Consider the following 17504-nt stretch of genomic DNA (forward strand, 5'->3'; position numbering starts at 1 on the left):
AGTACAAGTAGATAAATAGGTACCGCTCCGGCTGGAAGGTAAACGGCGTTTCAGTGTGCTGATCTGGTTCGCCAGAAGCGGCTTAGTCATGCTGGCCACGTGACCCGGAAACTGTACACCAGCTCCCTCAGCCAGTAAAGCGAGATGAGCACCTCAACCCCAGAGTCGGTCACGACTGGACCTAATGGTCAGGGGTCACTTTACCTTTACCTTTAAGTCCTACTGAACTGTATTAGACTTGGCATAGGCCTAGGCTGGTCAAGTGAGGCTTCAGGGTTGATTCTGGCCACTTGTTCTTAGTGCAGAAACCAGAGTGTAGGAACTTGCACTGGCAGAGGAAGAGGAAGAGGAGTGCGGGGGGGAGCGCACCGCCCCTGGCAGCACGATCCTGACAGGGTGCCATCGCAGCTGCCCCCCTCCCACGCTGGGTGCCGTGCCCTCAGGATGTGCACCAGCCCCGCCCCTGCCTGCTCTCTGCCCCCTGGTGCTGGAGCATGAAGCTCCGCCACTGGGAACTCATAATGCAAATGTGGGTTATGGCTAATGTGGATTTAACATTCTCATCGCAAGCCAACTGGAACAAGAAACACTTTAAGCCTCATGCATGGTGAAAAGTCAAACTGAGGCTGGAGCTACAGTACTTGGGGTTCTTTTGACAGCAAGGTAAGCCTGTGGTTAATTTTACAAGCACTTTTTACAAGGGGTGGCTCTTAAATGAAACAGACTTCACCTGAAAACAAAGAAGTTACTATGTCAGAGAAAACAGTTCATATGCTAACAATTTTCCCAATGCAGAAGCTTTTAGCTTATTCCCAGAGGGGTCTATCTCATGCAAGTACGACTCTATTTGAAAGTAAGGTGGTCAGATCCCAATGAATGGGCTTCACTGCCTCATTAAGAAAGTAAAGCATTTGCTCTGACATGACAGGGTTGCCTCTGATTCTCCCCCGATAACTTTTCTTGAGAGAGCACCCATCGCCTGTTCAGATTTCACATTTTAAAAGCAGCATTATATAGCCTGACCATGGGAGAGGGGCACCTTCACAGGTAAACTTATCTAGAGGAGAATGACAGGGGGGAAGGAAACAGCAGCAGCCCGAAAGACATGGAAAGAAGCAAACTTTCAAATCTGATGCAATATCAGACACAGGTTTCAACCTATGTGGGCTTCCCATTGGCCACCGGGAGAACAGGATGTTGCACTAGATGAGCCACTGGCCTGATCCGGCAGGTTCTTCTCATGCTCTTAAACCTGGAGTTACCAAATGTACTAGAAGCATTGCAGAAACCCTGCTCTGGTGTTCTAAATCCTTCATGCAATGAAAGAGAGAGAGAAAGAGAAGCAAGGTACCAGCTTCATCAACCAAATACATTCCTGATTCAAATACATTCCTATCACCCTCCACCAGCTGGAGGGAGATCTTTTGGAGTGGGGAGCCTGTTTTTAAACCCATGGAAGCTCTACATGGATTCCATAACCTGGATTTTCCAAGCAGAGCAGGCTTTCCACTGCAGATGTTTGCCTCTAACTTGTGGAGGGTAGTCGGGAAGGCTACAGGGGAGGGGGGCAGGCAGAGCTAGTGAATTGTCACTGTTCTGTCTCATCACATCAAAGGTTTCGAATGCCTGATTAGGGCCGAAAGAATCCAGCTTCGGCACAGCTCAGAAACAGATATGCACGGACTCTTTGTTCTGTTCCATTACTTACGCGTAGTTTCAGTACCCCGGAGGCCCTCGCTGGCAGAAGTAATGTATATGGCAAAAACAGCGATCTGGTATTCGGTTATAGACATCAGGTTTTTCAGTACTGCCGTTGAATCACTGCCATGCACAACCACCTGTAGGAAGAGACAGACCGAATCAAATCAAGATTTTTTTTCAAATTCATACCAAATCAGGCTTTCTCCTTTGCCTGGAAATGAGCCTTAACACGAGTCCAGGAGAAAGAGAAGTGACTGGTGAAAGAGAGAATACCAGTTGATTAGCAGTCACTAATGATTTCCACCTCCCCCCCCAAAGAGTCCTCTACTCATGCCCTGCCCAAATTAGAGGCATCCCATAACCCACAAGTGTCCCAGAAAAAAACGGGGCATCCCGTTTTCTCGCGCGAGAGCACGGCAGCCATTTTAGGTGCCAAAGTCTTGTGACGTTAACATATGAGAGTGCTGGAGGTGAAATAGTTAAACAAGTTACCCAATCAGAACCCAGGGGGTGGAGTCAGAGGGGCTATAAACCCAGCTCTGGGAGGGGCGAAAGGGGGAGTTCCTTGGGTGGTTGGTTGGAGTGGGATTGAATTGGGATAGAGTCTGTGGGTAGGTTGAGTTAGTGTAGAGAAATAAGATGAGTCAGGAACAGTTAGGGGCTAGGAAGACAAGTAAATATCTGAGAGGTGGTTTAGTGAGTGAGAGCTGGTAGCGGAAGTTATAAGGTCTGGATAGGCACCCCATGACTGTAATTGACCGATACCATTTATGAAACCACACGCTTGTTAAACTGCAATAAATAAACAGAAGTTTATGTTCCAATTTAACCCTGACTGGACTCAGTATTGTACCAGGTAGGGCCTGGGTTGTGGCAGCGAGAAATAAAGTGGTGCCACAGGAATCCATAGACGGTGAAACGTCCGGGGACCCTGTGTGATCGCCACAAGTCTCACCCCTAAAAAGCCATGAAGTCTAACAGATTGATTAGGCCAAAAGCAGATAAAATGGACCTGCTTGTAGGCTTCCTGAAGACACCTTGAGTGGCCACAGGATATTTAATTACATGGAAGGATGTCTTGGCCAACTCCATCAAGGCTATTCTTAGGATTTTTTAAGGTGGTGAATTCCATCTCCCTCTCTTTCTATTGAACACATTGAGATGATTAAGTGCATGAGCACTCATTATATCATTACCTCCTCTGGCTGTCCTCCTCTTGTGGGGTAGTAGACAACTCTGTATTTCTCCACTTTGCCTGGCGCATGAGTCCAACTCACACGGAACCCTCTGGCTGTCACCTCGGATGTGACCAAATCTGTAGGAGCCCCCAGAGTGGCTACCAAAGTTCCTAAGTTTTAGGCAATTAAAAACAATCATTTTAACCGTGTGAAATGGAATACCGGCTACTCGTTGCGCTCTGTCGTAAGTTTCCTCATTTACCTTTGATTTCCTTTTCCTGTTCTTCAACTCTTGAGCACACGGTCTTGGTAAGACCTTCCACAATGGAGTTCATGAAGCTGAAGTCAGCAACGTTGTAGACGTGAGTGCTGTCTGGTTCAGAGGCGATTTCCTTCAGTTCATTTTCGTCGGCATTCTTTACACCTAGCATTGGAAGAAACACCACAAGTTGCAAGCCTCAATTCAGCCTCAATTCACATTCGCACTCGGGATTCCCAGCCATCACCCCAAATTCCCATATCTGGTTGGCCACTGAGAGAGTGGAATGCTGAACTAGATGGGTCTTTAAAGGTAAAGGGTAAAGGGACCCCTGACCATTAGGTCCAGTCGTGACCGACTCTGGGGTTGCGGTGCTCATCTCGCTTTATTGGCCGAGGGAGCCGGCGTACAGCTTCCGGGTCATGTGGCCAGCATGACTAAGCCGTTTCTGGTGAACCAGAGCAGCGCACGGAAACGCCGTTTACCTTCCCACCAGAGTGGTACCTATTTATCTACTTGCACTTGGACGTGCTTTCCAACTGCTAGGTTGGCAGGAGCAGGGACCGAGCAACGGGAGCTCACCCCGTCGCAGGGATTCGACCTTCTGATCGGCAAGTCCTAGGCTCTGTGGTTTAACCCACAGCACCACCCGTGTCCCTTAGATGGGTCTTTAGCCTGTTCCAATGAGAGAAAACACTTTCCAAAGCTAATCAGTAAGACAAGAATACACACCAATAGCAAACAATTCAATGCCAGCGTCTTTCAGGTTCTTGGCAGGCGGAATGACATCATCTTGGGATTTGCCATCAGTGATCAATATACCGATTTTGGGGACCCCGGGTCTTGCACCTGCTTCTGGCTTAAAGTTGTTTTCCAAAATAAAAGTTAAGGCAAGCCCTGTGTGAAGAGGAAGAGAGAGGAAAGCCTTACTCAAATTGACCATATATAGAGAGTTAAAAGCTTCTGGCTGATTGTAACATGGATTGATAGCAAATAGTCCAGAATAGCTGGCTCATGTTTCCTCAGTGGGAGCTAATGGTTAATAGATAGCTGGAATTGTCACCGTGTTTAAATGAGATGCTGGAAAAGATGGTACTCTCCCTCTAAGGCAGGGGTGGAAAGATGTTATAGGACTTCAGTTCCTATCAGCCACAGCCAATTATTGGATTGTTGAAAGAAAAAACATTGAACACTTCCAATGCAAAGGCCCAAGTACAACTTCCTACTCAGCCAGAATGACCAGCAGCTACCTCTCAGTGTAACTTACCTCACAGTTATAAGGATAAGGGGTGTGTGGTAGGTTATGCTTGGAGGCATCGGCACAATGTTGTGCGGATGCCTGATTAATGTCTTCAAAAGCTACTACTCTATTCCGAGTAAAAAGCAACTACTCTATTCTGAGTTAAAAATGGAAAGCGTAATGCCTGTGGTCAACAAAAGAGGTTCAAAGACACTCTCAGGACAAATCTAAAAACATGCAGTATAAACACTAACAACTGGGAAACACTGGCCCGTGAGTGCTCCAACTGGAGAACAGCCTTTACCAAAGGTGTCATGGGCTTTGAAGACACTCGAACTCAGGACGAAAGGGAGAACCGTGCCAAGAGGAAGGCACGCTTGGCAAACCCTCACCGTGATCAACTCTCGCCCAGAAACCTATGTCCCCACTGTGGAAGGACGTGTGGATCCAGAATTGGCCTCCACAGTCACTTACAGACTCACTGTTAAAACCGTGTTCATGGAAGACAATCTAACTCGGCTACAAGTGATTGCCAAAGAAGAAGATGATGCTTGGGGGAATAGCTGGGCACAGATATATATTTTTATGCTGTTAAAGGCAAGTGAAGCAGATGGTCATTGTTCCATCTAGTTCAATATTGTCTTCTGCACTGACCAGCAGTGACTCAGAATTTCAGGCAGGAGCTTTCCAAGTCTCACTTTGAGATGCTGGGGATTAAACCTGGGACCATATGCATACATCCTTATTATTATTGATTTATTGATTTCATTTATGAATTGTTTCCTATGACACATCAGTAAGCAATCTCTCTCATCCACTCCCCCTCTCCCTCACACACACAGCATAAAAAAACAGTTCACACAATGGCATAGTAAAAGGTAAAGGGACCCCTGACCATTAGGTCCAGTCGTGGCCGACTCTGGGGTTGCGGCGCTCATCTCGCTTTATTGGCCGAGGGAGCCGGCGTACAGCTTCCAGGTCATGTGGCCAGCATGACTAAGCCGCTTCTGGCGAACCACAGCAGCGCATGGAAACGCCGTTTACCTTCCCGCCAGAGTGGTACCTATTTATCTACTTGTGCTTTGACGTGCTTTCGAACTGCTAGGTGGGCAGGAGCAGGGACCGAGCAAGGGGAGCTCACCCTGTCGCGGGGTTTCGAACCACCGACCTTCTGATTGGCAAGTCCTAGGCCCTGTGATTTAACCCACAGCGCCACCCGCATCCATATATAACACAATTAAAACAAACTGAATTGTATTAAAACAATTTCAGATCCAATACAGAGACTGATTAGCATGCAAAGCACATGCTTCACTACTAACTCCCCAGCAACCTTCCCAAAGACAACTGGCATGTTGAAGAGTGAAAAATTTAATTAAATCAAGGATTTGGGAATGGGATAATTAGAGGAATATGTATCCAAATGCTGCACACTAGGGGGAGGGGGAGCCTGTGGTATGTTATGTCAGTGGGAGTGTGAAGCTGGGATTCAACATGACTAATTGAAGGTCTGAGACTCTTAAGCCTGGTATTGTGAATAATCATTACTCATGGGAAAGACTGGATCTTGTTCAGGGCTGAATCACGGATTGCAGTTACTCAAGGGAAATCCTTTAAGCCTCCTCTTTCAGCTTACTAAGATTCTAAAGCTAACAGGTATTATTCAGTATCCTTTTAGATGGGCTGCAGTCAGCCTGAGCCAAACCAAACCAATCTGGGATGCAACCTGGTGCTCCAAATCTCCTGCAGCATTAGTCTGGACCAAATGCTAAAGTTTAGCAGCTACACCGTGGTTTGGACTATGCAAGAATCTCAAGCTCAATATTCTCATCTCTTCCTCTGGCACTTAGAGTGGGGAAATGGAACCTTGTTTAAACTAACCACAGTTTGTAAGTTTTGAGCAGGGAACTGTGGTTTGTTTGAACCCCTCATGTTGGCGTGCAACATTTTCTCTTGAGGGTTGCCTTCCCTTGAATGTAACCTATCAAGGACTGCACGTTGGTGGTTTGTGAGAAAGAGCCCAAAGTGGGTAATGTTGGTTTCTGTGTGTTGCCACTGTGCAGTGCTTGGAGTCACAAGACTCTGTTTTGCATTCCAGACATTCCAGGCTGTTGGAAGTCTCATGGAATACAGGAGACGCATGTGGTGTTTACTGGTTTCCCGTTCCTTTGTTTCAGTTGCTCTCTGCTTTCACAGAGAGAGGATGTTTCTTTTCTGTCTGCGTAGTTAGAAATAAAACCTAGCATGTAGCTCACATTTCTCGTCTCTTTCGCTGCTGCTTTGATACTCTGCTTAATGAGGGAACGTGCCTGGAGCCTCATCAAAGGCTCAGGTCGTTAATCACCGTCGGAGGACTCGACTGGAGGATGAGCTTTTCCAGCTCGGTCGTAGCGAAAATTCCGACAGGTGGTGCTAACCCTGTTTTCCTTTGCTTGCTCCCAGTTCAGTGGGCTGCAGGGAATGTCAGAGGTTAGAACCAATTGTCTCGTCGAAAGACGGCTGTTGAACTTTAAGCTGAGGGTCACACAGTGGCGTAGAGTGGGGGTGAGGGGGGGCCGGCCGCACCAGGCGCAACATCTGGGGGGGCGCTCGCACTCGCAGCTCTCTGCCCCCTGCTAAAATCCACGGGTTAGGGGGCGCAAATTACTTGCCTTGCCCCAGGTGCTGACAACCCACGCTACGCCACTGAGGTCACAAGCTGCCTGTTCCTGGTTTAAGCCATCATTTAAACTAACCACAGTGGTTTGGATGCAATGATGAACTGTGGTTAGTTTAAACAAGAAAGCAGATGCTTCCAACCTCTTCCTTTTAGGTGAACACAGGCCACTGTGTAGTATGCAAGCCCTACAGGAAAGGGGCCTTTTAACCAACATGTTCTGTACAGCTCCCAGCACAATGCTGCTGGCTAAAATTAATAACACATCAATGCAGTAAATTAAGCGGGGAACAACATTTTGTAAGATGCACCCTTCAAAATTTAAATAATATAACCAATTTGCATCAGCTTGAATAGCTGGGTTGATGTTTTCCTTCCCTGTCTCCTTCAATGTAGTGTAGTCTTTATTATTATTATTTTAAACCTAATGACACCATGTAAAATGATTTAGAGTTCGGCGCATGAATTCCTGCACATACTGCCGACAACCCTCCCCCCCCCCGCCTTTCACTAACCTTATAACCAAACTACAGCAATAACACAGGCGCATTTTTACTCTCCGTGCAAAAGAATGAATAGGATAACAGATCAAAAGGATAATTGGGGAGCTCTGCACATTACTGAAGTGCATAAAACCATACTTGTACCTGTTAAGGTGTTCCCACCCTTATAGGGTAGGTTGCGTACCGCATCCAAGACAGCCTCTTTTGTGCTATAGGCATTCAGATGCCATTCTATGCGTGGGTCGCCGCTGTACTGTGCAAGGCCTGGGGAAGAAAGGAGTGCACATCATCCCATAAGAAGAGTTTGGAAGAAGAGTTTGGATTTGATATCCCACTTTATCACTACCTGAAGGAGTCTCAAAGCGGCTAATATTCTCCTTTCCCTTCCTCCCCGGCAACAAACACTCTGTGAGGTGAGTGAGGCTGAGAGACTTCAGAGAAGTGTGACTAGCCCAAGGTCACCCAGCAGCTGCATGTGGAGGAGCGGGGAAGCGAACCCAGTTCACCAGATTACAAGACTACCGCTCTTAACCATATGCATTTGGAGAGGGTTTGTATATGGCAAGGCTTCATTCGTATAGCAGGTTTGGGCACAATTGTCTGCGTTCGGATAACTGAAATTTCGTATAATGGAGCATTCCGATAGTGGGACCTGCGTGTATAACGTTCGCACCCATTATTTCAGTGTCAGTTTGAAGGCCACCATATTTTTGCTAATTACATGCAAATAACAAAAATACAGACAAACTGCAGTTACAAAGAAATAGCAACTCAAGTCACAATGGGCTGAGTCATCGTCCCCCTACACACAAACTACATTTTGAAATATTACCTATTCTTGTTTTTTCAGATCCCACATTGAAGGCAGCAACAAGGTTCTCCAGGAAAAGACGCACAAGCCGGAAGTTGAATCTGCCGATACTCCAGGAACCATCCACCAAGATCACTATGTCTGCGATGGCTGGAGTTTTGCATTTAAATTGGTTTTCTGTCAATTACAAAACAGCAAGCAAAAGAGCTTACTCCATGAAAATTTCCCAACAGAAGGTTTTTTTCCCTCCTCTTTCTCCTCCTTTTTAAAAAAATAAATATATATATAATACTTTAATATAAATATATATATTATATATATATAAATATAAATATATTATATATATAAATATATATATAATTTATATATATATATATAAAATTTATATATATATATAAATATATATATATATATATATATATATATATATATATATATATATATATAATTTATATATATATATATAATATATATATAATATATATATATATATATATATATATATAATACTTTAATATAATACTGTACCCGTGAAAATCTACGAAAGCAAATATATAATACTTCTGTAAACACATAACAGAGTTATTGACTCCAAGGAAGGCTTGCAGAAATTCTCTGCCTTGTCAAGAACTTGTTGGGGAGAAAGCAACAACAATTCATTGTAAGGTTAGCAGCTGCATTTTCACAGGAACAGCCTTCTTGTTAGTCTAGGTTAATGGCCTTGTTATATTAATGGGCAAGTCTCCTGCAGGTGACAAAGGAATTGCTTTTCTGTTTGACCCAATGACCTTGAAATCCCAATTTATAATATTGAGTCTCAAGTTAGCTGAGAATGCAAAGACTTTTAACAAATAAAGGTGAGTGGATGGATTTGAAAGGAACAGCAGACGAGAGGGACACCTGCCAGGTGCCTGTGAAGAAAGCAACAGAAGTAAAATCAGAATAAAATACATGCACAGTTGGTCAAATGCAATATAAGAGCAGAGAGTCAGCAACAGCAGTTGAAAGGTCAATACATATGCAGCCCTAGGACACTTAATAAAAACTATTAACACCCTATCTCCAAAATGCAGCACTGTCAACACAGCATTAATATTGCTGGCATTATTTCGAAACCAGTAAAAGCAATCTGATGTGCAGAAGGGCTTTGAAAATGCAGGCAATAGCCACCAGTCTTTATCACAATTTATCTGATTATTTTTTTTAAGTAACAATGATAGGTAACAATGGATGACGCAGAAGAGGTAATTGTTAAAAGCATGTGTTTTATCTGTAAAGTATTAGTTTAACAATGAATGACTTAATCTCGCTTTATTTATGATTTTCTTTTTTCTTTATTAAGATTTAACTGTATCAGTGTATGATACTTATTTATGTTTCCGTTTTTCTTTTTTCTTTTCTTTTCTTCTTTTTTTGTAACCTTTCTTAATTTCTTTTCTCTTTTTCAAGTTTGTAAGTTTTGATTTGTACATATTTGCAAAAAAAACAACAAGAACAATGCAAGCACATAAAAACTAATGCAAATACACAAACGTGTTGCAGTGAAGATGATTTTGTTATAGACACTTACAGCACGCAATAGGTTAAATAAAGCACAATAACTGGACCAGCTTGCAAGTGTGCAATTGCGGTTAGGGTATACAACAGGGATAATCTGATGCAAGAAAAGCAAACATGATCTCATTTTCACAATTTTAGCGGACGCATGCTGCGATGGAAGAAAAGGGAAGAATTAATCAATACCAGAAGTGTGACTGTAAGACTCAAGTGGAACTCATAGGACGGTTCATGACGCCATTCCAAATATATTAATTTCAGTAGGGATCAGAGTGGAGTGGAGCTGATGAACAAGGTTTACGCCCTAAGCAGCTTTTAAAAATGTGTATATTTTCTTCCATTATTTTTATTGCTGTATCTGTAACATAGGCACTGAAAAATGTTCTCAACAAAACCACTGAAAAACCAGTCAGCAACCTGGTGCACTGATGCAATTCTTAATATAAAGGCAGGTGGGCTATTTGGGTTTATAAAGCTGGTTTACCCCCAAATAGTGAATTTTTCATGCTGAGCTCCACACGGAATTGACATGCTTGTTTCAGTGCAGGATCTCTCTGGTCCTGCTACCCAAATGATGGTTTTACATGGGATATGGGGACCAAGCTAGAGAACAGGTTGTTTTCAGCTCAGATGCATAGGCCTAACTATGGCACCATCTGTTTCTCAAACTTGGGTCTCCAGCTGTTGTTGGGCTACAACTCCCATCATCCCTAGCCAGCAGGGCCAGCGGTCAGGGATGATGGGAATTGTGTTCCAACAACAGCTGGGAACCCAAACACGGATATTCTACACAATACATTTAGAGCAGTGTTATGCCATTAAAACAGTCATGGCGTCTCCCACAGAAACCTGTTAGCTACACTCTGGGAATTAAATCTCCAGGTTAGAACAGGTAATGCAGGCTGAGTTTAAGACTCAACCACTTAAGCTGGCAACTCACTGTATCCTAAACTGCGCATCCCAGTGGACCTTGCCATAGGATTGCCCCCAAATCAAATGCAACAAATTGTACTTTAATCAAATTGAATTACCCCATCAGTAAGAAATGGGACCAGGTTGAGCTAAAATACTTGCTTCCACCTATGTATTCCACCTCAAGTAATTAGGAGCAAAATGGTTTAGATCTAATTACTCAGTTTTAAGAGTGCTGTGGATCGAAGCATTAGATGCCTCATGTCCCCATTACACATTTTTAAAGTAGGCTAACTTTGGAGTCCACTCATTCTTAGCTCAAAATTATCTGCTTCTTAAGATAGTTACAACTGGCGTGGTGTGTGAAGCTATTACAATTATGCAGAAGAAATAAATTCAGCTTGGTTATATAAATAATTTTGCAAAATGACAGCAGCCGAGAAAATTTACAACTGCGTTCCTCACAATATTTTATTTCAAAATTATCAGAACAAAGCAAGCCATTATTAAATCCCACAAGATTTATATTAACACCCAAGCATTAGTGACTTTGTTCCATATCATATTGCGCTTCCACAGAAGTCTGGAACGTCTATAATTCTTCGCAGTTGCAATGAACTTGCTCAAAGCTTCTATTCATAAAACTTTTGCTACTTCCGCACACCCACTAAGTTTATATATTTGATTTTCTCCTAGCACTTCACTTGAACTTATCGTCAGGTGTTGAGAGATCCTAAAATGGAATGACAATAGTGAGATATTAAAAACTGCAGATTTATATACGAAACAACAGAGAAAAGATCTTCATCAGAAGCATTTGTTTTTATTTGTTTAAACACCTCAAAAAATGCACTTTCTGACATTTTAAAGTCAATCCCATTTAAGCCATGTAAAATCTTTTTTAAAAATTCATTATCAAACAGTAAAGTGGTAGCACAGCAATCACAAACTGGTGGTTTGCACAAACAAAATTCTGGCACATGGAGCTACTCAGTTGAAATGTGTCAAATGAATAACACAAGCTGACCCACAAAGAGGTTGGTATCAATACTGCACACATGACCTCATGGCATGCTATTTACAGCATGTTCTACCTGGAGCTCTTGACACAAGTGACTGCTTGGGTGCACTAGTCCCCTGTTATTGCATTCCTACCTGGAAACCTTTCTAATAAGAGATAGCAGGGATTGCACCTGCAACCTCCTTGACAGGAGCGAGCCAGCAGTAAATCACACTGAGTAAGTTCAAATTAACTCTTTATTAGCAAAAACAGGATCTGCACAGGAGTGTCAGGCCTAATGAGCAAAGCAACTCATCTCCATTAGGTCTTGCAGTTGCTGAGACTGAAGGTTACTGCTTCCCAGCAGTTGTCTAAGTCCCCTCCTCTCCAGGGTTTTCCCCAAGCAATCAGAGATTGCACCTGCACAAAGCTAACGTCTCCTCTGCCCTTTTCATGCCTCTTCTGGTACTGGGAGACAAAGGGGAGGGGGGCTTGTTGCAGCAGGAGGGGCAGACACCCCTGACTCTTCACCATCCTGATCCATCTCTGCCTCTTGGCCTCCTCTCTCCCCTGCTTCAGCTTCTGCCTCTGGTTCTGAACTTCTCTCTGCCACAGACTCTCCCCGCTCACTAAGGCCTGTTACCTCTTCAGCTTCCGACACCTCCTTCTCCCAGTCTTCTCCCTCTGACCACTCATTGTCGTCCCACCACCAATCCCAGAGCTCTGAGCCTTCTTCCCTTGGGGGAAACCCAGCTGGTTCCTCCCACCATTCCTCTGTGCCCAACCAGTCCATGACACTCCTACAGATAACCAGGGCTTTTTTTTTCCCAGCCAGAACCCATTGGAACTCAGTTCCAGCACCTTTCAGGTGGCCACCATTGCCAGTATAAGAGAACAAGGGAGGTGTTCACGGTGAGTTTCGGCACCTCTCTTCCTAGAAAAACAGCAATGCAGATAACACAGCTACTTTGGTCACTGGTCCCAAACATTTACATCTGACACTCTAATGCAAGGGTAAGGAACCTCCAGATGTTGTTGCAACTATAGCTCCCATAATCTTTGCCACAATACCATGATGACCATAGACCATGCTGGCTGTGGTTGATGGGACTCGGAGTCCCACAACATCTGGAGGACCCCAGGCATTCCCATCCCTGCTCTACTGGATGATGTCTTCATACTATGCCCATCTGCACTGTGGTGTGTGTTAATAAATACTTTAAATGCTGGTCAGGGTATGACCAACCACAAAGATAGCGTCTTGCTAAATATGTGATTTCTAGAGAAAGATGAGCAGGGCAATAATTGTTTTCTCTTTGTTGGCATGTAGATAAGAGAAGGTTCCACTGTAAGATTTATGGTCTGGTTTTACTAATCATTCATTGATTGGTGCAATTGGCTGTTATTCAGTACTAAGCGCTGAATAGCTATCAACACAATTTCCAAAAAGGAGTTATACAGTCCAGAGCAAAGTGTTGCTTCCCCCTCTTTGAAATTTATGGGTAATGCTTCGCCTAAAGATAGATGAAAAGAATCCCAAATATTTTTTTGTAAAATGAAATCAAAAATATATTTAGACTGAACTGATGCACGGTTGTTAACAATCAGAGTAGCAAAGAGGCCATTAATCCACTGAAGATTTTTCTGAGGCTGTGGAGCTTCTACGTCCAACTACTTTTCTTAGGCTGGATTCCAACTCAAACTTGGGTCTTCAAAGCCCTTCATATTTCTTCTTCTTTTCAAGTTGGTGACAGGAGGCCATCTATTTATAACACAGAAGGGCAGGGCAGGAGGGTAGGTGCTTGAACTGTCAGCGTAAAAGCCAATGAAATTCACTTGGGAGAAGAAGGACACAGCGCAACACAACTTCAATGCATTTCGCCTCACCTCAAAATCTTGGACAAAGAGGTGCATTTTCACCTGGCTGCAAAATGAAAATAACGTTGAAGCATGACAGCTAAACAGAGCCTCCAGACTGAGCCAAGTTTAGTCTGAATTCAGGGCACTGTGCGCAAGGGCTATTGCTTCCATGTGGGGTTCTCAGAAGCAAGCTGGTTGGAAAAAGCATATGCGGCTAGGCAAATATTTAGTCTGATCCAGGAAAGCTCTTCTTCTGGACGGGTTATTTCCCTCTGCATGCTCCTGGGCTGTGCCACTGCTTTTCCATGAGGGGGCTCAGTCAAGACTAGAAGAGGAAGGAAGCTAGAAATGACTGGCCTACATCAGAAGATGTCATCATGGACTGGTTGGACGTAGAGGAATCATGGGAGGGACCAGCTGGGGAACCACCAAGGGAAGAAGGCTCAGAGTGGTGGTGGGAGAATGATGAGTGGTCAGAGGGAGAAGAGGAGGTGTCGGAAGATGAAGAGGTAACAGAGCTTGGTGAGCAGGGATAGTCCGTGGCAGAGAGCAGTCAAGAAACAGAGGCAGAAGCTGAAGCAGGCAAGTGGAATGAGGGAGGCCATTTTAGGAGAAATGTGAACTAAAATGCTATTTTTTGCAATGATTTTCTTTCATGCAAACTGATGCAGAACTGCAGCAAACTGAACTGAAGACTAGAAAAAATGGGAAGCAGAAAACCCCTGAAATTGCCAGATTTGTTCATCCCTCGTACTAGGTTACTTGTATCTTGTGCTTTTAATTGCACTTTACCATAAATCACCCCGAGCCATGATAAATTCCCGCTGCACCAATCTGAGCTCATTGTTTTGTGGGCTGTATTTCAAGTGAATATGTGAGATGTCTCTTTTGGCAATAATCTAAAGCAAAAGCCTCTTCGGAACAAAAGCCACATCTGCCTCTTGCAAGCGGTGCAGCTTGTGCGATGTTGTTTTTAATTAATGCTTCTCTTTCCCAGTTTTCTTATAAACGGCTGTGAATGTTTAACTAAATGTTTAGACTGTAAGCTTACGGAAAGTTGCCAACACTAACTTTTCACAGCCCTCGAACAACAACTGACAATCCTGAATTGATTTAAAGATCCAATAGGGAGTTTTGTTTGTTTCTAACATTAGGACTGCAAAAGGAATCAGTTCAAAAAAAATCAACTTGATCAGAATTGAAATAAGATTAATCACCTTAATCCAGGTATTCCCTAAGTATTTGACTTCAAGTCTTATCAGCCCCCAGTCAACACTTCTATGTGAGGTGTGATAGGAAATCTGCCCTGAGGTGCACAGAAAAATGGTACAAAATGGACAGGGGTTGTAGAATTGTAGAACTGTAACATTGGAGGGGACTCCAAGGGCCATCTAGTCCAACCCACTGAAATAATAAATATGTTCCTTTCCTCCAGTGGGGCATAATCACAGTTTTACCAACGAAAGCAAATAGCAGCCTTAGAGGTGGGTGCTTTTCAGTGGGAAAATGATAGGGCAGGGGATTAATTCCCCTTTCCTCGTGTCCTGCAGTCCTGAACCAGAGTCATTTCTGGAACAAATTTATATTACATTTGAAAGACAACTGTAAGCAATTAACAGCACTAGCAGGGTTAGCAGAAGATCTGTAAGATGAAACTGCTACCTATTCAGGTTGAATAATATAATATTTTAGGTAACGATATAACAAGGATGGGAAACGAAGTGAAATGCAAAGATGTAAAATTTAATTTTGTAAACCATCAGACGGGAGGGAGGGAAGTCGCTAGGCTCAGTTGAACCAAAGAGATAAAATAAGAGGATATGGTGTTATGTTTCTGTGTGCTGCTCTGGTTCGCCAGAAGTGGCTTAGTCATGCTGGCCACATGACCTGGAAGCTGTCTGTGGACAAATGCCGGCTCCCTCGACCTACAGAGCGAGATGAGCGTGCAACCCCACAGTTGTCCACAACTGGACCTAGACCTAACAGTCAGTTGTACCTTTACCTTTTAATGTGATTATATGTAAAACCAATAAAAAACATTTAAAAAAGAACCACAGTCACTTCCTGCCTCCCCCATTTTTTATCACTGCAACAAAAAAAAAAAGTTTCAGTTTTGCAAAAAAAAACAGAAACAAAAAACAAAAACAGTTGCAGAATATCCACATCACACCTGGTTTGGTTTTTTGACGGAGGCAGCAGCAATGTAGAGCGGCACAGACTAGCACATGCTCACTGCGTTTGTGCCTGCATCCTAACACAGCACAGCACATTCTGCTTGCTAATGTAGTTTCCAGGGTTGAATAATGTTGGCTGGGAAAAGATGGGGGGGAAATCAGAGGCATGCAATTCTGAGCTGCAGCTGCTGATTAGACAGCAGCCACCAGCAAACCTTTTTTTTTTATTTAAAAAAAAAAGCATTTCTGAGCAGAAGCAGATTGAATGCCATGAGCCCTTGGAATTTTACCAGAAGTCTTCCTCGAGGTCCACATTCTTCTCTCCCTCCAGTTTTTACTAATGACTCTCACAGGGGTCCGTACAAGGATAACTCCTATTTTATACTTTTAACCCTTTGCGGCCACACACACACACACACACACACACCAAGTGTGATTTTCGTGGCTCTGATTCCAGGAGGATATTCTGAGCCTGCCCCAGGCATAGAACTGTTGACAGCACTGACCTTAGCTGTACTTCCCTCCTCCTCCAAAGTTCAGCACCCAGAGGGCAGGCAGGTGGTGGCAAAACTACGGCAGATATTTCTGCCTGAAAAAAATTCACACTTTATAATGCTATACTAGTAATGTAAACTTATAATAATATATTCACTCGTCTATGAGACAGAGAGATACTAATAGTGCATTAACCTGCTTCACTCGTGCTGATACTGTACTGTTACTTTTCACACACACATTTTCTCTCAGTCCATCTGACAGTTGAAGTAGTTATGGGCACTTCGCGACATGCAAACAACAAATTAATTAAGCCTGACAACATTCTTTGGAGACAAGTATTATCATGTGCTTTAAACGCAAGGGTGAATGGACATATCAAGTCCAGCCTTCCACTAAAAGCTGGCAACTTAAATTAGATGTTTAGTCTATGTGAAGGATGTCTTAAAATATATCTTGTGTTTTCTTTTCTTTACTTATACAATTTGGCCAGGGGGACTCTGTGCACCCAGAAAAAACACACATTGCAAGCTACATATTGGGACATATTTGTGACATAGAATGAGTCGAGAGTTCAAAAAGTGTACATATACAGAGATAATGGCTCAAGGATACAACAATGCAAAGTTAGTGGTTTATTTTCTGTATACTACAGAAGTGTACCAAATAACACACAGCTTGATAAAAATCTTCTCATACTAATATATGCTATTCTAACGATCAAGAAAGGGTTGCCCATTTTGTTCTCAGTATTATCAGAGCATTTACTTTCCTCTGGGATTAGGGCATATGTTACCTGATTGCATATGTTTGTGCGCACATGCTTAGATTAAACCTGAGGGATAACTTAAATTCCTTTTAGTTTAAATGGAAACCCCAACAAGTAAGCAAGATTGTCTTTTGCGGCTCTGTCATTCTGCAATCTTTCTGAGGGCACTTATACCCTTGCCAATCAGGTGAAAAGGTTTCACTATAGTTTAATGTTTTAAGGGGAGGAGTTGCTATCCTTTCAATGAGTACCTTAGCATTAAGTCTTGGCCGACTCTGGGGTTGCAGCACTCATCTCGCTTTCCTGGCCAAGGGAGCCGGCGTACAGCTTCTGGGTCATGTGGCCAGCATGACTAAGCCGCTTCTGGCGTGCCAGAGCAGTGCACAGAA

At 43.4% G+C, this 17504-nt stretch overlaps 1 protein-coding gene and 1 long non-coding RNA gene across 5 annotated transcripts in view; both read right to left on the bottom strand.

The window, feature by feature from the left end:
* Nucleotides 1-17504, bottom strand: part of COL14A1 (collagen type XIV alpha 1 chain) — a 135436-nt gene that overhangs the window by 82632 nt on the left and 35300 nt on the right. For all 4 annotated transcript variants that reach the window (XM_081873916.1, XM_081873917.1, XM_081873919.1 and 1 more), the window contains 6 exons: nucleotides 8370-8525; nucleotides 7682-7801; nucleotides 3871-4035; nucleotides 3142-3303; nucleotides 2898-3049; nucleotides 1709-1838 (listed from right to left, as the gene is read on the bottom strand). In XM_081873916.1, coding sequence (XP_081730042.1) covers nucleotides 1709-1838; nucleotides 2898-3049; nucleotides 3142-3303; nucleotides 3871-4035; nucleotides 7682-7801; nucleotides 8370-8525 — 885 coding nt within the window. The remainder of the gene's footprint in view (nucleotides 1-1708; nucleotides 1839-2897; nucleotides 3050-3141; nucleotides 3304-3870; nucleotides 4036-7681; nucleotides 7802-8369; nucleotides 8526-17504) is intronic.
* Nucleotides 11271-17293, bottom strand: LOC309349183. The gene is made up of 2 exons (XR_014159805.1): nucleotides 16358-17293; nucleotides 11271-11550 (listed from the first exon to the last, which is right to left on the bottom strand). It is a non-coding gene; the product is annotated as an uncharacterized lncRNA (long non-coding RNA).

This window comes from Podarcis erhardii (genome assembly GCF_964252035.2).
Source record: "Podarcis erhardii genome assembly, chromosome: 8".
In the NCBI taxonomy this organism is placed as follows: domain Eukaryota; kingdom Metazoa; phylum Chordata; class Lepidosauria; order Squamata; family Lacertidae; genus Podarcis; species Podarcis erhardii.